General features: G+C 40.7%; 1 protein-coding gene across 38 annotated transcripts in view; it reads left to right on the top strand.

Moving 5' to 3' along the window:
• The window catches only part of LOC126357786 (RNA binding protein fox-1 homolog 2-like), a 399,772-nt gene extending 386,750 nt beyond the window's left edge, over positions 1-13,022 (top strand). For 29 of the 38 annotated variants that reach the window (XM_050007509.1, XM_050007505.1, XM_050007517.1 and 26 more), the window contains 3 exons: positions 8,338-8,498; positions 8,939-9,002; positions 9,251-13,022. In XM_050007509.1, coding sequence (XP_049863466.1) covers positions 8,338-8,498; positions 8,939-9,002; positions 9,251-9,295 — 270 coding nt within the window. In that variant the 3' untranslated portion in view covers positions 9,296-13,022. The remainder of the gene's footprint in view (positions 1-8,337; positions 8,499-8,938; positions 9,003-9,250) is intronic. The other 9 variants (XM_050007513.1, XM_050007518.1, XM_050007516.1 and 6 more) reach the window with 1 other exon arrangement.
• The last annotated feature ends 10,573 nt before the right edge of the window (positions 13,023-23,595 follow it).

Below are 23,595 nucleotides of genomic sequence, written 5' to 3'. Positions count from 1 at the left end.
CTCTCTTCCCTTCCCCTGCCCCTCTCTTCCCTTCCCCTGCCCCTCTCTTCCCTTCCCCTGCCCCTCTCTTCCCTTCCCCTGCCCCTCTCTTCCCTTCCCCTGCCCCTCTCTTCCCTTCCCCTGCCCCTCTCTTCCCTTCCCCTGCCCCTCTCTTCCCTTCCCCTGCCCCTCTCTTCCCTTCCCCTGCCCCTCTCTTCCCTTCCCCTGCCCCTCTCTTCCCTTCCCCTGCCCCTCTCTTCCCTTCCCCTGCCCCTCTCTTCCCTTCCCCTGCCCCTCTCTTCCCTTCCCCTGCCCCTCTCTTCCCTTCCCCTGCCCCTCTCTTCCCTTCCCCTGCCCCTCTCTTCCCTTCCCCTGCCCCTCTCTTCCCTTCCCCTGCCCCTCTCTTCCCTTCCCCTGCCCCTCTCTTCCCTTCCCCTGCCCCTCTCTTCCCTTCCCCTGCCCCTCTCTTCCCTTCCCCTGCCCCTCTCTTCCCTTCCCCTGCCCCTCTCTTCCCTTCCCCTGCCCCTCTCTTCCCTTCCCCTGCCCCTCTCTTCCCTTCCCCTGCCCCTCTCTTCCCTTCCCCTGCCCCTCTCTGTCCCCCTCTCCCCCACGCCTCTATCTCTCTCTCTCTCTCTCTCTCTCTCTCTCTCTCTCTCTCTCTCTCTCTCTCTCTCTCTCCCTCCCCCCCCCTCCCCCTCACGCCTCTCTCTCTCTCTCTCTCTCTCTCTCTCTCTCTCTCTCTCTCTATATATATATATATATATATATATATATATATATATATATATATATATAATCTCACCAGTACTACACTCACTTTGTGTTACACCTATTATGCAGTCCGGTTGGAGCATTAGATTGTCAAAATCCCGAGCTGGTTGAAGGTCCTCGCCCATAATGCTCCAAACATTGACAACTGGGAAGAGACCCGGCAAACTTGCTAGCTAATGTAGGAGTTGGCAAGCACAATGGCAAGCAATAGAAACTCTCGCTGTATATGAGTCGAGAATACCTTGCTTAAATGAAAGTCCAGGATGGCTCACTGTGAAGGGGAACAAAACAGGGCATAGAGTATTGTCGACATACTGCTGCATTGTAAGGATCCTCCAGATGACAACCAAAGGGGTTCTGCCATGAAAAGAAATGGCACCCTAGGAGGTCACTTTTAGTTGTCAGGTTGTATGGTAGGTGACGATCAGATGGGTATCCCACCTGTGTCCGGGACATATCCACACCCATTTTTCCCAGTCATGGGGCTCCATTCGAAGCAGGACTCATCAGTGAAGACAGTTCTACTTGAGTCAATGAGATTCCAGATGGAAGACATGACTGAAGATGCCCCCGACAGTGGTGTGATACAAACCTGAATGTCGTCCACCATACAGCTCAGCAACCAGGAGTGTGTGTCTGGAGTGCAGTTTCTTTTCATAGTGGAACCACCTTGGTTGTCGTCCGCAGCGTCCTCACAGCGCATAGGTATGTTGAAGTTCTAGTCTTGTTCTGTTGCATTTCATGGCAAATCATCCTGGGCTTACATTTCAGCAAGACAATGTCTGCCCACACATGGCAATTTTCTATTGCCTGTCCATGTGCTTGCCAACCCCTACTTTGACCAGCAAGGTCACCGACTCTCCCCCATGTTGCATTTTGAGCATTATAGGGAGGGCATTCCAACCAGCTCAGACGTGTGATAATCTAGAGCTCCAGTTGGACAGAATTTGGGACTATACCCTTCAGGAGTACATTCAACAACTCTTGTCAGTCAATGCCAGACTGAATAATTGCTTGCATAAGGGCCAGAGGTAGGCCAATGCATTAATGATTTGCTCAATTTGTGAAGCTCTTCCTCTTAAATAAATCATCCACTTTTTCTGAAGATATCTCTCTCTCTCTCTCTCTCTCTCTCTCTCTCTCTCTCTCTCTCTCTCTGTCTGTCTGTGTGTGTGTCTCTGTCTCTTAGAGTGTATACCTTTCTATCTGCTGTAGTCATCCTTTGTACTTGGGTGATCATTGTTTGCCACGAATACATCCCGGTCATTGATGCCAGTTTCCATGTTGACATTCTCAAAGAGGTCAGGTCTCTTTTCTTGCCATCCTGAGTGGGGTTCTGAACTACCTGTTCTACGTAGTTTTCAGAAAAGGCCTTTAATAATGTTTCAGATAACATTAACAAACTGTAATTTTGCCAGTTGATTGTTGTATGATTGAAGTCTCCACTGATAATTACAGTACGATTGGGGAACTTACATATAAGTGAACTAGAGTTTTCTCTAAAGTCTTCAGTTAAACCAGGAGAAGAGTCTGGTGGGTGACCAAAGGATCCAGTTACCATTTTGTGTCCACTCATGATATTGAGTCTTGCCCAAACAGTCTCACATGCAGCTTTGTCTTCTATCTCTGAAGATTTGAGCTTGTTTATTGTGACAATTACACCACCACAATTTCTCATTTGCCTCTCCTTTCTCTGCACACTTAAATTTTTCCCAAAAATGTCGCTGCTATAAATTTCATATTTCAAACAGTTTTCTGTATGTAGTATTATGTGAACTTCACTACTTTTTCAAGAGTGCTTCAAACTCTCTCACTTTGTTGTGAATGCTACAGCATTTAACTACTAGGATTTTAATACTCTCACGCATAGTGGACATGCTTTTGGAACTTACACTTATGAGTCTCGTTTGGCTGTCATTATTGGACTGGATGGAAAGTCGCCCAATCTGAAAAAACACTTGTGTGCCCCCGAAACACAGTCAACTACCAGGGTAGCAACTTCTGATGTATAGTGTACACCAGAACCATGTAGGGGAACCCTACAGTTCTCAACCCTATGGCCCAAGTCCAGGAAGTCGCATCCTAGCTTGTCACAGAACCCTCAAAGTGTGTGATTCAGTCCTTCCATTTGACTCAGAGCCATGGGGCTATGATCAGTTCTTGGGACAATGCTGTTCATTCTGACCTTTCTTGAAAGTCTGTGCAAAAGGCTGGTTTTCTCAACCTTCTCCATCAGCCGCTGGAACGATCAGAGTAAGACCTAGGAACCCAGATGTCAGGCATAGTTTGTTCCGACGTGTGCCACAGTCTGCTCTTAGTTGCTCCCTGTTCCCTCATCAGTCAGTGGTGTTCAGAAACAGCGGGAATCATTAAAATTGAACAAAGCTCCAAGATTTGTTGGAAATCCCTCTCAGATTCTATACATAATTTATGGCTGCCTTAGCCCTACTTGTAAATATAATTTATCATACATCCCTTAAACAAAAAATGGTGCCAGTTAGTTGGAAGGAGGCACAGGTCACACCCACATACAAGAATGGTAGTAGAAATGATCCACAAAAGTACTTTCCAGTATTCTTAAATTCAATTTGTTGATTCTTAAAACATGGCGGGAGTCAGACATAATGAGCTATCTCGAACAGAATGATTTTCTCCTTGCCAACCAGCATGGATTCCAAAAGCATCGATCATGTGAAACCCAACTCTAATGTCTCTCACATGAAATACAGTGTGTTTTGGATCAAGGCAGTGAGATAGAGTAAGTATTTCTTGATTTCTGGAAAGCATTTCACTCAGTACCACATTAATGCTTATTGTGAAAAGTACACTCATATGAGGTGTAAAGCGAAATTTGTGACTGATTTGAACACCTATTGGCAGGGAGGCTGCAGCTTGTTATCTTGGATGGAGAGTCCCACATCAGATGGAGAAGTAACTGTGGGTGTGCACGAGAGAAGCGTGTTGGGATCCTTGCTGCTTGTGTTGTATGCTAATGACCTTGCAGACAATGTTAATAGTAACCTCAGACTTGTCAGAGAGGATGGATTACCTATAATGATGTATTGTCTGAAAGAAACTGCATAAATATTCAGTCAGATCTTGATAAGATTTCAAGTTGGTGGAAATTTGCTTTAAATGCTCAGAAATGTAAAATTACACACTTACAAAGTGAAAACGCATAGAGTATCCTATGACTGTAATAGCAATGAATTACACTTGGAATCTGCCAACTTGTAGAACCACCTGTTTGTAACACTTTGTAGGGATTTGAAATGGAATGAACACACAGGCTCAATCATGGGTAAAGCAGATGGTAGACTTTAGTTTACTCTTAGAACACTGGGGAAATGCGACCAGTATGCAAAGGAGATTGCTTACAAATCACTCGCAATACCCATTCTGGGATATTGCTGAGTGACTGGGTCACATACCATATGGAACTAACAAGGGATATTGAACGTATACAGAGCAGGGCAGCATGAAAGGTCACAGTTTTATTTAACCCATGGAAGAGTGCCACAGTGACGCTTAAGAAAGTAAACTGGCAGACACTCTAAGACAGATGAAAACTAACCTGAGAAAGCTTGCTTACAAAGTTCCAAGACCCAGCTTTAATTGATGTTTGTAGGAATATATTACAACCCCATATATGTAACTCTCATAGTGATGATAACAAGATTAGATAAGGTTAGATTAATTAGAGTGTGCACAGACGCATTTAAACAATCATTTTGTTTGCACTTCATACAGAAATGGTATGGGAAGAAACCCTAATAACTGTTGTGTTGGGATATTTCCTCTGCCGTGCACTTCACAGTGTTTGTAGAGTATAGATGCAGGTGCAGAAGAAGATGTAGGTGGGGGTTGGGTGTGAGTTTGGGATTCTCTCAACATGCAACCTACATGCTTCTGAATCTATTTCCTGTATTCATCTCTTGGTCTCCCTCTATGATTTTTACCCTCCACACTGCCCTCCAATACTAAATTGGTGATCCCTTGGTGCCTCAGAACATGTCCTACCAACCGATCCCTTCTTCTAGTCAAGTTGTGCCACAAATTCCTCTTCTACCCAATTCTATTCAGTACCTCCTCATTAGTTAAATGATTTACCCATCTAATCTTCAGCATTGTTCTGTAGCACCACATTTAAAAAGCTTCTATTCTCTTCTTGTCTAAACAATTTATCGTCCATGTTTCACTTCCATGTATGGCTACACCAACCATTATCTGATACATGAAAAATATTTGAAGATAATAACTGTTCCTGAAAGAACAGGTGCCATTGATGACCATGCAGGTTTTCTTACGAAAATCGTCACCTTAGTTGGTGCGTGTAGTGAGTGGATGGACAGATATCTATTAGGAACATTACAAATGTAGATTGTGGACAGTTGGGAATGTGGGTCTCACAGGGAGCATGCAAGGGATAAGTCCTTGCAGTCGCACTATTTATCTGTGTCCTTGGTGGCTCAGATGGATAGAGCGTCTGCCATGTAAGCAGGAGATCCTGGGTTCGAGTCAGAGTCCTGGTCGGGGCACACATTTTCAGCTGTCCGATTGAGGCATATCAACACCACCTGTTGGCAGCTGAGGGCTTCAATTAATTATCAGCAATATGAAAAACCCTATAACTGTACCTCCCCCCACCCCTGGCCCCACCTCCACCACCTCTAACCCCTCCCCTTTCCCTCACCTCTTCTGGCCATCATGTTTTGCTGATACCTAAAAAAATCTTGCTGCATCCTTTCCATTTCTACGTTTTAGGTTTAATACACTCGTGGGTTAAATGAAGCATCCACATGGAAGAATGAAACAAAACGAAACTTTACAGGTTGAGAGGGTATGTGATGTTACTTTGAGTGATCACATAATCCAATCAAATTTGTAGAGAACTAGGGAGTATGACTCCACTTACCAGTATTAGGCGTGTGGTTGCACACACACGTTGGGTGCAGAAGGTGGTGTGGATGCAGAAGACACAGGGAACCATTTGAAATGGAATGGGAGATACGTTGATGTTCTGCAAGAATTAATATTGGATAGTGGCCTAGAATTGAGATCATGAAGATGTTTAGAGCCTTATGAATATTGCTGTACATAGTCGTGATGATATTAGCATGAAAAAATGCAGCCTAGCTATTTTGTCAGTGCTGGAAAGTTATTTGGAGATTCATAATTGCATACAAAATAATTCTCACAAATAATTAGGATTAATTATAAAGTAAAGTTAGTGCATTGTCTGTATAATCTCACAGAAATATAGTAACCTTAGAGTTATGTTGCACAGTGCACAAATGGTTACACAAGTGCAGAAACAAGGTTAAGGTAGCATCAGTTCAGGCTCAAGGTGTGTGTGTGTGTGTGTGTGTGTGTGTGTGTGTGTGAGAGAGAGAGAGAGAGAGAGAGAGAGAGAGAGAGAGAGAGAGAAGCTTGTAAAAAAAGATGGAACAGAAAGTAGTAAATGATTAATAATAAAGCCTGTGGGGTAGAAGGAAGATACTGAAAGTTTTATCTGACAATGTAAAATGTAGGTACATTTCCGCCATGGAGTTCTTTGCAAATGTCTGAAGAATTGGAAGGATCTCTAACTTTTATGGTGACTCATCCAGTAATATACTTTCACTGAAAGGTGCCAACCTGACCTCTCTCTTGGGGTGGCAGGATGTCTTTCTGATGTGTGGATGAAAGGTAGTGTTGGATGAGGAACACTGTCTTAAGAAACTGGAGCAGCCTTACTCTTTGTCAAGGTTCTGTTCGACCATGTCTGACTACAACAAGGGAGGATCACATATGCACCTGCCATCTGAGAACAAACCTGCGTAGGCTGATATAAGTTGTGTTAGGGGAGATGCTGAGACCAGGAAGCATGGATACTGGAGAATGGTGCTGTATTGTGTTCAGTGATGATACCCATTTATGTACCACCTTGTTTGAATATCACTGGTGAACATGTTGGTGACACAGCGAGAGGTCCCTTTCTACCATTGTTTTGGAGAGGCACATGGTGTTATTCCCTGTTATGGAGAATCATCAGGTGTCGCTTCAAGCTGTGGTTGCAACAGTATCATGGTGCAATTATTGATCAGGAAAATGATCATCCACACCTGGCATTGTTTCTATGGAATGCCTGCATAATATTGAGGTACTCCTATAGCAAGCAACATCCCAAGATCTGTCCCTGATAGAACATGTGTGGGACTAATTAGGACATCACTCAGTGCCAGTATCCAGCACATTGTGGACCAGTTAACAACAGTTGTGGACCGGCTTGCCTCAGGTGAGGGTACGATGGCTGTATGATACTCTCCCCAACAAATTGTTGCATGCATCCAGGCCAGATGGGAAACAAACTGGAAAAGGAATGTGAAAGATAGGAATCCTTGTCCCTCATACAGCACCCTCCCCCACCCCCTCCCCCTCCCCCTTTCCCTTCGAGGATGGAAGCTAGTATTTAATGGTTAAAAGCAGAATAATGAGTCACAAGAAATTACACAATTAATATATTCTCTTTCCAGGAAAACTGCTGTGGAGATGTTCTGCCTCCTTGTTCAATGGAATATATGTGATGCTTTTGGAACCACTTTGATATTTGCAAGATCTTTCCTAGAATTATTGTTCAATCATGTTTGACATTGGGATGTTTTTAATGCCAAATATTAATCAGAACTTTTGCATACTAAACTGCTCTCCAAAAAGCAGAGCAATATTTGTATACATAGTAAAGGCAGAATTTGTTAGAATGTAATTATATTTCATATTTATTTCCGTTGTAAATTATTATTAATGCCATGAGCTCCATTTTTTCATGGCACAGTTCACGTTGCTTTCTTATAAGGAAGGTTTATATTAAGGTCATAGGAAAAGGCTTTTTGCCAAAAGTTACCATTGTAGGAAACTGGAATCTGCATCTATTGATGAAATACTTAATGTTATGTCTTGACGTAAGTGTAAAAGTATTTTCTCCCCAAGTTTTAGATTTTTAGATTGAAGGTGTGATTTTATTTATTATTGGGAACTCATTATGTTTTGTAACATCTTGTGTATTAGATAGTTAGTTAATTGAAGTTGCTTTTATGGTCAGATTATTCATGCCCATGATTATTACTGAATGAGTTGCCGCAGTGGGGAGGACGATAGTTCAAATCCGTAATCGGTCATCCAGATGTAGATTTTCTGTGATTTCCCCAAATCATTCCAGGCAAATGCTGTGGTTCCGTTCAAAAGGGCATGGCAGATTTTCTGTCCTGCCCTTCCACAATCTCAGCTTGTGCTCTGTTTCTAATAACTGTGCTGCCAACGGGATGCTAAGCCCCAATCTGCTTTCCTTATTTTACTTTTATTTTTGCCTTCTGTAGTATACTAGGTTTGTATTACAACATTACTGTTTTTAGAAACATTGTTGTGTGAATGTCTCATAAACAGACAAAAATCTTAAAGTGCTTTATGTCAAGTTTTTCAGCAGCCACAAGGCTCATTATTCTACAGTGTGTGCAGAGGAGTGCGGTGTAGCCTCTGATCTTCAGATAGAGGAGAGAATGCAACATACTTATTCAGCAAATTGCAAGTGGTACGATCACAATGTTACAGGCTGCCGCCGCCGCGGCTGCCCCACTGCTTAAAACCCCCCTGTCGACTGCCCAACAGGCGAGCTATGCTGCTGCTGCCAGCTACACAGCAGTGGCAGCACGAGCGTATGGAGCTGCAGCAGCTGCTGCGCAACCGGTTGCCGGTTACGCCGCTGTTGCGGGGTGAGTGAGATGGCTGCCAAATGCTGCGTATCAGAAGGTTCATTTTTAATTGCAAACTGGTGATGTAAATGATTACAGATATGCGACAGCCATGCTTTGACTCATCTATTGAAGCTTCACATCACACCTGCAATGCCCAATTTCCATCCAGAAACCTGACCGTGTGTGATGTTGGTGGAATTTTGATGCATGTTTTTTATGTTTCATTGTGAAAGAGATTCCAGTGTTCCTTTCCCTTCATTGTTTTCCTTTCAGGGATTTTCCCCCCATGTTCCTGCAGCTGTATCCTTCCAAAATCTGTTTGTTTCTTATGTTAGCGTAATACAGCCATTTATTAGCAACAGTTTTTAATGCACTATGAGATGGTTTATAGAAATTTTGAATGTTCATTCTGCATGTTATTTAATATAGCTAATTCTTATAATTGAATGATGTTACAGATACGGTCGTGAATATGCAGATCCTTACCTTGGGCACAGCATAGGTCCTGTAGCGGGTTATGGGGTAAATTCTTCCTTTGTTTATTTATTTATTTTTATGACACGGTTGAAATGAGTTCATGATCTATAAAATGATGTGTGTGTCATCTGCAGATAGAAAGTGTATTTGCTGCGATATATTTATCGATTTAGACTGTATGTAAACCATTTCAAATTCAGCTCTTCTACAAATTGTTATCAGATTGTCAGTTGTTTGTGCTTGTCAGTTTTAACACTTCATGAACTTTTTCAATATAGTACTAACTTTTTCAGGCTGCTGTCTATAGAAGTGGCTACAACAGATTTGCACCTTACTGAAGACTTTTTGGCTAGGAAGAGCCGCATCTCATATTCATTATCTTAACATACATGACAACAATTCACTTGCCTCAACGTTCACGCGTCATCACTACCACCAGCATTCACATTTGTGTGGAAATTATGAAGAAATATATGGATGAAGAAGTTGATTCATGACATTAAAAACTTATTGCTCTACTTGTTTGAAGAAGATTGTAATGTAGCTTGGCAGCTAGCTTTAGTTATAGTCATACAGCGTTATGAGCATATGGCTGCTACTCAAGTGTTTTCCTTCATATTTTATTTTCTGTTGCTGTTCATATGAATGAGATAGAGCATAAATATTTCTGGATTTTGAAACATTTACATATTCCGGATATTTCATATCACAAACTGTGCATGAAGGAAACCAAGTAAGCCCTAAAGTTACTACACTAATATGAAATTGGCAGTATTGACAGCAAAACACAAACATAGCGAAGGGTATGTTCTACTCAGGGTTAATACCTAACCGAATCTTCAAATGACAACAGTTTCTCCATGCAGTGTACACAGTTATCACCTTGTTTCTTACATTTTTAGGTGGTGTTAAAAATTGCTTCCGGTTTTTCAATTGTTGGATTGTTTCTGGAGGAAAGTGCTTTATTAGAAAGAGATTTTTTGTAGCATGTCCAGAATGGGAAAATGAAAAATCATTGGTGATTGTTCATGCAATAAATGATGCTGTGTGGTATTTTTACGGTTTTTCCGTTAATGTGCGTTATAATAGTGATTGGCTATGAAACATTACAGAAAGTTTTGTAATGCTGTGGGAATGTTCATTGCTATTTTCAAGAGTTTTGTAAATAAGTATTGTTTTATTTTATTATTTTTTGAAATGTATTGTCCATTTTAAGTGACTGTTAATAGTTCATTTAATGATAAACAGTCTATGTTTATGTGAATTTATATTGTATACCTACCAGTCTTCCAGTACTGGTTTTGTAATCAGAGGCAGATGGTAGTCACATTAACTTTGCAAATGCAGAACTTGGATGTAATTGGGACATGTTAACCTTTCAACTTTTTTGTCACAAATTAAATTTAAGAACTTTCTGGATTCAGTTGTTGAAATGCATTTCACAAGATCTTGCTACAAAGTTATAATACTGCCAGTTTTTCTGTAGTAACACAAGGGGCGCTTTATTTAAATTATTTACAAATTTGCAAATGACATCATTTTTAATGATTGTTTTTAACACAAAGCAACAGTTACATTAATGTATTATTTCCAAATACAAGGGCGAGCAGTGCTCTCTTGTAGCAGAATGAAACACCAAATGTAGTTTTGTAGTATAGAACATATCCCCATGTCCCCATTGAAACAGTGAACTGAAGCTGTAGTGGTTGTATTTTTTAATGAAGTGGAAGGTAATTTGACTTTTAAAGTAACATGATTTAAAAGAGTTTAATTTCTGGTCAACAGAAAGTTTATTCAAATATGTAACTTTATAAATTTAAAGTTTACGCATTTAAATTTCTGTGAATCATGTATTTTTACTTTATGGGACTTTTCAGACCTTATCTAGTGCATTAAAAATAATTTTAATACTTGTTGACAAGTTTTTAGTTATTGGTTCTCTGGATAAGTAGTAACTTTCCAAATTGTTATTTTTATCATTGTTAAGACAGACTTCAGTCAAGGCACATAAATTACCCAAATATTTTTTTTACAGATTGTTACCTTCAGTTCAGTTAGCCACAAAAATTCTGTTTTATATCATGCTGTGGTATAATTTTCTGAATTACACTGTTACAATTTCATGAATTGACTTGTTTAAATTTTACTGTTGAAAATCATATTTTACACATGTGGGAACATGTTACTTAACTAGGCTATTCAGATTATTAAATTTATTGAGTCAAGTGTGGCACATAGCTTTAATTTTACAGTTTTCTTTCACTAAGCTAGCATTTTTTCATTCAAAATTAATTAAATTGATTGCAGTACAACCAGTTGGAGCTTCACTGTTTGTAATAGTGTCAGCAGAAACTGATATTTTAACTATACTCAACTAGTAGAGTTAAGTTAAATGTGATACACTCAAACTTCTAATGATGAATGAACCAGTAAGTACTGACAGTGTAAATGTTCTCAAGCACTGAAAGTGAAATCTGATAGTTACGTCATATTTTATATATTTTTCGGTATCCACTCATGTATGACTCATACAGGGCTTCAGAAGAAGTTGCATCACAACATATTGTTCACGCAATGAAACATTGAAAATACTATAGTTGTCTGTCATAAGTGTAATGATGCTACGAAGATTGATATTATTGTCGAGATATGAGACTTGTAAATATTTATTTCAAATCTATAAAAGTGTCAGACAACTAAAATAGTATTTGCCTATTCCTATATTTGCAGTACCATTTCATAATGTCAAAAGTCACATAAACTGCTATTTATGGGCATTTGCTTTTCGAAAGTCCCTTTGACGGTTTTATAGGGACTGTAGATCAGAAACGGACATATCGGTTTGAATACTTTTTAAAAATCAGTGTTTATACATCTACAAATTAAAGTCAGATTTCCACTGAAGCTCTCTTAATCTCATTGTATGAATGTCAGTAAGTAAATAAGTATGTGTGATTGTTGAAAATGTGTATGTATGAAATGTGGAAAACCTCAGATGTATGTGTTAAAATCTATATAGGTTAGATTTAGGGAGACAAATACTGTAATGTGTATTCTGCTTTGTGATTATTTGTCCAGTAGTCCTCAAGAGCTTTTGCAAGTGAGGATCTTCTTTTTAGATGTATAATACACAATTTTAGTTTGGAAGTTAGAAGTGTAGCCTTCCTAGTGATATCACTTCATATTATCATATTGCTGGTCCAGAAATTCTGGGCATTTTGTATTGTGTGTTGCTGGAAGATAAACAATCTTATAGATGTGTTTCTGAAAGTTGGGAATAATGTTCAATTTGGAAATTTACTTTCTTGTATTGAGTAAGTGGAATTTTTATTGAAGTTTTCTGGCAACTGCAGATTACAGAATTGCACTGAACAACCAAAGATATGAACAGTATTTTAATCTGCTCAATATCATAAGGAGAAGGCACTTTCATAATCAATTTGATTGCAGTAATACTAATAAGGATGATAATAGTAATAATAATAATTATAATAATCTGTTTGCCAGATAGTTTCATACAGTCTGTGTTCATACAGATTTTGCTGCACACAGAAATGCTGTCTTCATAATATTATCTGTCATCATATATATATATGAAGTCTCATTGTTAATTTTAAAAGTGAATAACTGAACGTCTTCCGTTTTGGCACAATATGAAGTTTTACTACGCACTGGTTGTTGAATTACATGAAAAAAGCACAAAATATAAAGTCTTTTATATGTAACAAGATTCCCATTTTGTTTTATCGTCATTATTGTAATTTTAAATTCATATAGTTTCTTGCTGAGCAGATGTGTTGCTCTGATTTTGTTCAAGTGGAAATCATTCTTTGTGGTATCACGGGACAATGGAAGTTTAGAAAGTATAGTGCACATACATAAAAAGGCTGTTTATGTGAACAGTGATGCAGATGAGATTTTTACAGTTTTTAAGGCAGTTAGCACATTATCTGAATATACGGGGGACTGTGAATCTCAACAAGAATGTACAAAGTTTCAGTGTTGTTACTTGCCATATTGTGTATGTGTATTCATGGAATAAAATATGCTGTCATCTTTCAAGAATGAATTATTCTGTTTCAAACCATATCCATTACAATCTTCATTCACATCACAATCAAAATGTGTGTCCTGTGTATGTACCAATTTAACATTATTAGCAATTGACAATTATTTATTAAAATTCTTTTTATAATGCACATTATATCTATGTATTAACACTATAATACTGAGAGTAATGTCTCATTATCTGTAGACAAATTAGATTTTATAGTAATCACTGTAAATTCAAAAACGTGTATTCCACCACTAGGGTCTCTTCACATTGTATGCAATATGACATGTCACAACTGAGATTGACAATTACCACGAAATCCACAAGTGTCTTGAAACTGCCAAAAATTTCAGGATCAGTCATTTTTATATGAAACATTAATTTCTTATAATAAAATTAGATTTGTTCACAGTAGGTGGATCATATAAATATGCAGGCTTTCCAGGCTGTTGCCACTGAATATCTGAGTTAAGAGATAACATTATATTCATCTACAAACTCTTCAAAAAATTTTGGAGAAGGTTGAAGAGAATATTTGATGCATGGAGTATTTTCAAAAAGTTAGGTGACTTTATATTATTATGAAAAAAGTATTTATTTATTCAGCAATATTCATGTTGTCTCCTTCAAGGTAATCCCCCCTCAGACACAATACACTTCTGCCAACGCTTCTTCCAATCTTTGAAACACTTCTCATAAGTACTTTTTGGTACAGTCTTGAGTACTTCTAGCTATACAGTTTTTATTTCTTCAGTCATTGAAAATCTTCATCCTTTTGTAGGTCTCTTTAGTTTTGGGATCAGGAAAAAGTTGCAGGGGGACAAATCCAGTGAATATGGTGGCTGAAGCATGATTGTTGTGTTGTTCTTGGCCAAAAAATCTATTACAAGCAACAATGAATGAGCAGGTGCATTGTTGTGATGCAAAAGCTATGAATTGTTTTTCCTCAATTCCAGACGTTTTTTGCGTGTTGCTTCTCACAAAAGGCACTTCATGTCAAGGTAATATTCCTTATTGACTGTACGACCTTGAGGGAATACTTCATGATGCACTGCATCATGGTTAAAAAAAAAAAAAAAAAGAAGAAAAGAAAAACAGTGAGCAAAACTTTGACATTTGATCAAACTTTGCATCTGAAACTTTTGGACATCGTAACCATAAACCCATGTTTTGTTACCAGTTACAACCTTCCTGAGCAGCTCAGTATCATTAACATCATTCAAGAGACCATGAGTGATACTCAAGTGATGGTTCTTCTGATCAAAATTGAGAAGTTTTGGAACAAACTTCGCTGATACCTGCGACCGTTAACAGTTAAACAAATGTATAATATGTGGTAAATTACACTACAATATCTGAGTAAATCAGTGTTACAAAACAACTTCTGAGCCCTTATTATGTATGGTTTAGTTAGCAGAAAGCTAAAACCACCGCCTGCTTAAATTCCTTAGCTTGTTGTGGGCTTTAGTGATTGTGTACTATAAGTCTATCGGTTCCTATAAAGTAGCATTTGTATTTATGCTTTACACTCTGAAATCTTATTTTTAGCTAAAGGTTTTGTTTTGTGCCTGCATCTGTCATGTACAATACCCAGTGTTTACGTTCCTTAGTGTTAGTTAGACTTGGTACATTTCAGGTAGCAGTTTTTATAGGTCACTTTCGCGTGTGTGTAAAGGCTTGTTTAAATTACAAATACGAGGGATAATCAATCAGTAGGTGCAGCTTACCATAGGTCACTGTTTAATTTGTTTATAATATTCACTAGATAGCCCCTAGCATTTTACTGTAGGTCACTGTCTTATTCTTTAGTATTCACTAAAAAATCCCTAGCAGGAAAATAAACACCAGATCTCGCTTCTACCATAAATTTTTATTTTTATTATTGAGTGTCCTTCCTGCCAACTAGAGTGTAGCTTTTAACCTTGTGTGAAAGTAGGTTTCCTTAAGTTTATTATAGTAAATCAGTTATTAGATAGATGGATAGGGACTATGTCTGTTGTGTGCGGATGCAGGAGGAGTTGGTCAAAGTCCAAACGTAGCTGGAAGCTTTGTTCACAACAGTCAAAAAGCTCCAGAGTGCCACCTTGAGGTGTGGTGGGAATGGGGTGTCTGGGGCAGCCTCTGCTGTATTAGATGTGCAGGGGGGTATGTCACAGCTATTTGTCACTGAGCCGACCTCAGGTGTGACTGAGCTGGCTGGCGCACTCTCACCTCAGTGTGGGTGGCAGACTGTGTTGAGGTTGCGAGCCTCAAGGCGAAGGCTGCATGGGGGAAGCAGGCTCCTGCCAAATCCCACACACTTTGCTAATAGATTCAGTGTGCTATCTGATGCTTGGAAGGGGGGGGGGGGGGGAGAGGAGGCTGAGCCAGATAAGACTGCTCCTTCTGACAGGATAGTGGCTGCTCCTTCAGCAAGGTCCAGACAGGAACATGGGGGTAGTGGTTTGTTAGTTATTGGGAGCTCCAATGTTACGCGGGTCATGGAGCCCCTCGGGAACATAGCGGCTTGCCAGGGGGCCTTGTCTTGGATGTGGAAGAGGCTCTTCCAGCGGCTATCGAGCGTGCAGGGTGCAACCAGCTGCAGTTTGTTGCGCATGTCAGCACCAACGATGCCCGTCATCGGGGTTCCGAGGAAACCCTTGGGTCCTTCCGACGGCTGGCTAAACTGGTAAAGGCAGCCTCCATCTCTTGAGGAGTGGAAGCCAAGCTGACGATCTGCAGCATCGTACCCAGGGTGGACCGGGATGCTCTGGTTTGGAGTAGAGTGGAGAATCTAAACCAGAGGCTAGGTTGACTGTGACAAAAATGGTTGCAGATTCCTCGATGGGGTGGAAGGTTGTAGGACGCTCCTTCATAGATCAGGGTTGCAGTACACACAGGAAGCAGCTACATGGGTAGCACAGTACTTGTGGCGTGCACATGGTTTTTTTTTTAGATTAGGTTCCTTCCCATGGGAAACAAACCACTGGCCCGAAAAATTACCAGTTATGACACTGATGTGGGTGTGCCAACTGTAAAAATTGTTAGTTCGCCTAAACAGGTCATTGCAACGGATTTAAAAATGCTTAATCTCATGTTAATAAATTGTCGAAGTGTCTGTAGCAAGATCCCCAAGTTAATCTCCAAAGTAAACAGTAGCAGTGCCAATATTGTATTAGGTACCGAAAGCTGGTTGAAACCAGACATAAAAAGGAGTGAAATTTTGAACTCGGGACAATGTTTAGGAAGGATAGGACTGATGCTATGGGAGGTGGTGTGTTCATTGCAGTTAAAAGTTGTTTAAATGCAGTTGAGATCGATACTGCATTGGACTGTGAAGTAGTCTGGATAAAGTTGACAATCAGACAAGGATTGACCATTGTATTATGATATTTTTATAGACCACTAGCATCCACAACAAACATCGCAGAACATTTCAGGGAAAGTCTTAGTACATAGAAAGTAAATATCCAAATTATCCATTAGTTATAGGTGGAGACTTTAATCTAGCATCCACTGACTAGGAAAATTACACATTTATCACAGGGAGCAGAAGCAAAGGTTTGTTGAAGTTATTCTAGGAGCGCTCTCAACATACAACCTTGAGCAATTAGTTAGAAAACCAACTCAAGGTGGAAACGTATTAGATATCTTGGCGACAAACAGACCTGATCTTTTTGAGGAAGTTAATCTAGAAGAAGGTATTAGCAACCTTAATGTTGTGGCTTCTACGTCAGTGGAAGAAGAAGAAGAAGAAAAAAAAAAATAACCACACTGCGTAGAGTTTTCTTGTTTGGGAAAGCAAATAAAAGTGACATTAATGAATATCTTCATAGTCAGCTCCAAGCATTCACCTTGGGACACGAAGATATTGAGCATCTTTGGTCGGAATTCAAAGGTATTGTCCACGATGTGCTAGAGAAGTATGTGCCTAGCAAAAGTATACGGGAGGGAAAGGATCCACTTGGAACAACAAACATTAGGAAGTTGCTGAGAAAGCAGAGAATTTTGCACAGTCGTTTTAAACGTAGTCACTGCCCTGCTGACAAACAGAAATTATGTGAAATGAAAGCAGCTGTCAGAAGGAAAATGAGACACTCTTTTAACGAATTTGAAAGCGATATTTTATCTGCAGATTTTAAAAATAACCCCCCCAAAAAATTTGGTTGCACATAAAATCTATGAACGCTACAGATGATTCAATACCTTCTCTTGCTGACAGTATGGGTAATGTAACTGATGATGATAAATAGAAGGCCGAAACTCTCTCAACCTAGCTTTCAAAAACTTGTTTACGATAGAGTACTGCAGCACCATTCCCCCTTTCAGCTATCGAACAAGCGAAAGGATGGCTGACATAGTGTTTAGTGTCCCTGGGATTGTAAAATATTTACGATCCTTAGATGCCAGAAAGGCATCTGACCCAGACGGTATCCCCGTAAGATTTTATGTTGACTATGCTACAAATATACAATAATGGCCATTAAAATTGCTACACCAGGAAGAAATGCAGATGATAAACGGGTATTCATTGGACAAATATATTATACTAGAACTGACATGTGATTACATTTTCCCATAATTCGGGCGCATAGGTCCTGAAAAATCAGTACCCAGAACAACCACCTCTTGCCGTAATAACGGCCTTGATACGCCTGGGCATTGAGTCAGAGCTTGGATGGCTTGTACAGGTACGATACCACATTTCATCAAGAGTAGTGACTGGTGTATTGTGACAAATCAGTTGCTCAGCCACCATTGACCAGACATTTTCAATTGATGAGAGATCTGGAGAATGTGCTGGCCAGGGCAGCAGTTGAACATTTTCTGTCTCCAGAAAGGCCCATACAGGACCTGCAACATGCAGTCGTGCATTATCGTTAGGGATGGGCTATGATCGCGCTCGAGAAATGTGCAATGCCAAGGCAATTTCTCGAGAATTTCTTGGGTACGCTCGAGAAGTTGACAGTGCTGCGCTCTCTGAGAAATTGCGCAAACCGTCAGTACACGAAGCACTGAGCCGCAACAGTCGTACTCGTCGTAAGTACGTGCTCGGAAAACTTTGAAATTCTATGATTGACATCGGCTGTACTACCGTTATTAATGTGTACTGAAGTATTAGTATATATCTCATAAGACAAAAATCATAGAATTGTTGTTTAAAACAAAGCATAGAATTCGCATAAAACAAAAGCTTTATTCTTACAAAATAAATTACCTTGTACATTCTGCATGTATGCATGCATGCATGCTTGAACGTAAAAGAGAAGTGCTATAGCCTTTTATATACAGAAACTGTGTACATGCGTTTACTTACTGAAGAAAGAAAGGAAACAAAAGTTGTTTAGTAGAAGGCATTTTTACATCCCATTGCTACACTGCCGTCGATTTTTGTTTAGAAATATGATTTTATTAACCAATTGGCCTTTTAGTCTGCTTTTTTGTTTGTTTATAAGTAGTCCTGTTTTCGAAAATATTCTTTCATTGGGAACAGAAGTTGCAGGTACTGCAAGATATTTTTTTACCACGACAGCTAGACCTGGGTAACTGTTCATCCCCCCCCCCTCCCCCCCCCCCCTGGTAGTGCAAAGGATTATCCGGTTGTTTCTATTAATCCTAGCCGGGCGATTAATGAGTCGTGCAGACGTTGCTGTAGCTCTTGCGCTGTCGTGGTAGCCCACTTCCCATTGCATACAGTTATGATTAGCTTTCTGATTATGGAATAGCTTTCGAAAGAGAGGTATAGTTTTCAGTTGAGATTTCACTTGTTACCACTTCAAATGGCTGTAGTATACATAAACATTCACTCAAAATTCACCACTCGTCAGCTGTGAGGTTCTCTACACCTGAATACCTAGTTGATAAACAGGCCCCAATGCATTCCTTTTGCTCCACTAGACGTTGTAGCATATAAAACGTACTGTTCCATCGGGTTTCCGTTTCCTGAACCAATTTATGAACAGGTTTTTTCATTAGATCCTGGATCTCATGGAGTTTTCCATCAGCATTGTAACTTGTTTAAAAATAGCTAACAATTTTTCTGGCCTTTAACCGCATTATGCAGAGCTCACTGTTGCTGTTCAAAGAACTTTTCACAACTAAATTGATGGTGTATGCTAAACAAGGCACACATTGCATATCTGTGTTGCCACTGTGAATAAGTTGTACGGCTGCCGTTATACTACTGGCATTGTCAGTTGTGATGCTTACAACTTTGTTTTCAATGTTCCATTTTGAAATCACGTTATCTAACACCTCACTAATATTTAGCGCTGTATGCTTTTCCGGGAAACGGAATGTCTCGAGAGCTAAAGATTTCAGACATCAATTAGTGTTAATGAAATGACCAGTTACAGCGACATATGCCTCACTATTGAGTGAGGTCTAAATATCGGTAGTTAAAGAAACACAAGTAGAGTCTTCCACGGCCAAGTTTACAGCCTCTTTCTGTTTATGGTAATCGTCCTCAATCATGAGGCGCAACTTTTTTTGATTTGGTATCGAGTATTGTGGGTCCAACAGTGAAACAAAACATCGAAAACCAGTGTCCTTGACGATTGAAGGCGGTTGAAAATCATCTGTTATCATAGCCACTAGTGCTTCATCTAGCTGTTGTTACTGTTTACTTCCCTCTATGAAGAAGATAAGCAGCTGCAGCAGCAAGTCTTATACTCCTAGCTCACTCATTTGTTACATAGTTTAATTCTTAATTTCTTTGCGTGTTTTTGGTACTTGCATTGTTTAATTCATAAATTTCGGTCGTATTATAGTACTTGAGAGTTGTAGCGCATTTTTAGTACCTGAATAGTGTAAAACCGCGTAGTCTCCTTCCGCCGCCAAGCAGTGTGTCAGCAGTGCGCAAGTAGCAGCATTACTGCATTTACTAAGCACTCTTGTATTTTAATAACCGTTTAAATTTTGTGTCTAATTGTTTTGTACTCTCTGTAGATTAATTCAGACGTTCTTTGCACAACAGTTTTTAGCATGGATAGGGACTGCAACTGCTGTGTTCAGATGCAGGCTGAGTTGGCATCCTTCGTTCCCAGCTTCAGGCAGTGTTGGCTTCGGTCACACAGCTTGAGGCTGTTGCATCACTGTGGGGTCCGGATGGGGGTTTGTCGGGGACGGCCAGCTGGTCCCACGCATCCCCTGATCAGACTACAACTGTGGCTACCCGGGATACTGCCCACATTGAGGCTGATCCCTCACCTGTGGTAGAGTGGGAGGTCGTCTCGAGGTGTGGCAGGGGGGCGAAAGACATTCCGGAGGGCTGAACGGAAGGCCTCTCCAGTTTGTCTAACGAACCGATTTCAGGCTCCGTCTCCGGCTGATACTGATCTTTGGCCTGACATTTCTGCTTGTCCTGTTCCAGAGGTTGCCCCTCAGTCTCCTCAGTCTGCAAGATCCGGGCAGTCGCAGAGGGTGGGCTTACTGGTAGTTGGGAGCTCCAATGTCAGGCGCGTAATGGGGCCCCTTAGGCATATGGGTGCAAGAGAGGGGAAGAAAACCAATGTGCACTCCGTGTGCATACCAGGGGAGTCATTCCCGATGTGGAAAGCGTCCTTCCAGTTGCCATGAAGGGTACAGGGTGCACCCATCTGCAAGTGGTCACTCATGTCGGCACCAATGATGTGTGTCGCTATGGATCGGAGGAAATCCTCTCTGGTTTCCGGTGGCTATCTGATTTGGTGAAGACTGCCAGTCTCGCTAGCGGGCGGGATGAGAGCAAAGCTCACCATCTGCAGCATCGTCGACAGGACTGAATGCGGACCTTTGGTACAGAGCCGAGTGGAGGGTCTGAATCAGAGGCTGAGACATTTCTGCGACCGTGTGGGCTGCAGATTCCGCGACTTACGCCATAGGGTGGTGGGGTTTCGGGTTCCGCTGGATAGGTCAGGAGTCCACTACACATAGCAAGCGGCTACACGGGTAGCAGGGGCTGTGTGGCGTGGACTGGGCGGTTTTTTAGGTTAGATGGCCTCGGGCAAGTACAGAAAGGGCAACAGCTTCAAAGGGTGCGGGGCAAAGGCAGGACATGGGGGCACCAAGCAGCAATCGGTATTGTAATTGTAAACTGTCAAAGCTGCATTGGTAAAGTACCACAACTTCAAGCGCTGATAGAAAGCACCGAAGCTGAAATCATTATAGGTACAGAAAGCTGGCTGAAGCCAGAGATAAATTCAGCCGAAATTTTTACAAAGGCACAGACGGTGTTTAGAAAGGATAGATTGCATGCAACCGGTGGTGGTGTGTTTCTCGCTGTTAGTAGTAGATTATCCTGTAGTGAAGTAGAAGTGGATAGTTCCTGCGAAATATTATGGGTGGAGGTAACACTCAACAACCGAGCTAGGGTAATAATTGGCTCCTTTTACCGACCTCCCGACTCAGAAGCATTAGTGGCAGAACAGCTGCGAGAAAATTTGGAATACATTTCACATAAATTTTCTCAGCATATTATAGTCTTAGGTGGAGATTTCAATTTACCAGATATAGACTGGGATACTCAGATGTTTAGGACAGGTTGTAGGGACAGAGCATCGCGTGACATTATACTGAGTGTACTACCCGAAAATTACCTCGAGCAATTAAACAGAGAACCGACTCGTGGAGATAACATATTGGACCTACTCATAACAAACAGACCCAAACTTTTTGACTCTGTAAGTGCAGAACAGGGAATCAGTGATCATAAGGCAGTTGCAGCATCCGTGAATATGGAAGTTAATAGGAATATAAAAAAAGGGAGGTAGGTTTATCTGTTTAGCAAGAGTAATAGAAGGCAGATTTCAGACTACCTAACAGATCAAAACGAAAATTCTGTTCTGACACTGACAATGTTGAGTGTTTATGGAAAAAGTTCAAGGCAATCGTAAAATGCGTTTTAGACAGGTACGTGCCGAGTAAAACTGTGAGGGACTGGAAAAACCCACTGTGGTTCAACAACAAACTTAGGAAGCTACTGCGGAAGCAAAGAGAGCTTCACTGCAAGTTTAAACGCAGCCAAAACCTCTCAGACAAACAGAACCTGAACGATGTCAAAGATAGCGTAAGGAGGGCTATGCGTGAAGCGTTCAGTGAATTCGAAAGTAAAATTCTATGTACCGACTTGACAGAAAATCCTAGGAAGTTCTGGTCTTACGTTAAATCAGTAAGTGGCTCGAAACAGCATATCCAGACACTCAGGGATGATGATGGCTATGAAACAGAGGATGACACGCGTAAAGCTGAAATACTAAACACCTTTTTCCAAAGCCGTTTCACAGAGGAAGACCGCACTGCACTTCCTTCTCTAAATCCTCACACAAATGAAAAAATGGCTGACATCGAAATAAGTGTCCAAGGAATAGAAAAGCAACTGAAATCACTCAACAGAGGAAAGTTCACTGGACCTGACGGAATGCCAATTCGATTCTACACAGAGTTTGCGAAAGAACTTGCCCCCCTTCTAACAGCCGTGTACCGCAAGTCTCTAGAGGAACGGAAGGTTCCAAATGATTGTAAAAGAGCACAGGTAGTCCCAGTCTTCAAAAAGGGTCGTTGAGCAGATGCGCAAAACTATAGACCTATATCTCTGACGTCGATCTGTTGTAGAATTTTAGAACATGTTTTTTGCTCGAGTATCATGTCGTTTTTGGAAACCCAGAATCTACTCTGTAGGAATCAACATGGATTCCGGAAACAGCGATCGTGTGAGACCCAACACGCTTTATTTGTTCATGAGACCCAGAAATTATTAGATACAGGCTCCCAGGTAGATGCTATTTTCCTAGACTTCAGGAAGGCATTCGATACATTTCCGCATTGTCGCCTGATAAACAAAGTAAGAGCCTACGGAATATCAGAGCAGCTGTGTGGCTGGATTGAAGAGTTTTTAGCAAACAGAACACAGCATGTTGTTATCAATGGAGAGACGTCTACAGACGTTAAAGTAACATCTGGCATGCCACAGGGGAGTGTTATGGGACCATTGCTTTTCACAATATATATAAATGACCTAGTAGATAGCGTCGGAAGTTCCATGCAGCTTTTCGCAGATGATGCTGTAGTATATAGAGAAGTTGCAGCATTAGAAAATTGTAGCGAACTGCAGGAAGATCTGCAGCGGATAGGCACTTGGTGTAGGGAGTGGCAACTGACCCTTAACATAGACAAATGTAATGTATTGCGAATACATAGAAAGAAGGATCCTTTATTGTATGATTATATGATAGCGGAACAAACACTGGTAGCAGCTACTTCTGTTAAATATCTGGGAGTATGCGTGCGGAACGATTTGAAATGGAATGATCATATAAAATTAATTGTTGGTAAGGCGGGTACTAGGTTGAGATTAATTGGGAGAGTCCTTAGAAAATGTAGTCCATCAACAAAGGAGGTGATTTACAAAATACTCGTTCAACCTATACTTGAGTATTGCTCATCAGTGTGGGATCCGTACCAGATCTGGTTGACGGAGGAGATAGAGAAGATCCAAAGAAGAGCGGCGCATTTCGTCACAGGGTTATTTGGTAACCGTGATAGCGTTACGGAGATGTTTAGCAAACTCAAGTGGCAGACTCTGCAAGAGAGGCGCTCGGCATCGCGGTGTAGCTTGCTCGCCAGGTT

Source organism: Schistocerca gregaria, chromosome 1, assembly GCF_023897955.1.
Source record: "Schistocerca gregaria isolate iqSchGreg1 chromosome 1, iqSchGreg1.2, whole genome shotgun sequence".
Classification (NCBI taxonomy): domain Eukaryota; kingdom Metazoa; phylum Arthropoda; class Insecta; order Orthoptera; family Acrididae; genus Schistocerca; species Schistocerca gregaria.
This window is presented reverse-complemented; position numbering and strand designations above follow the sequence as displayed.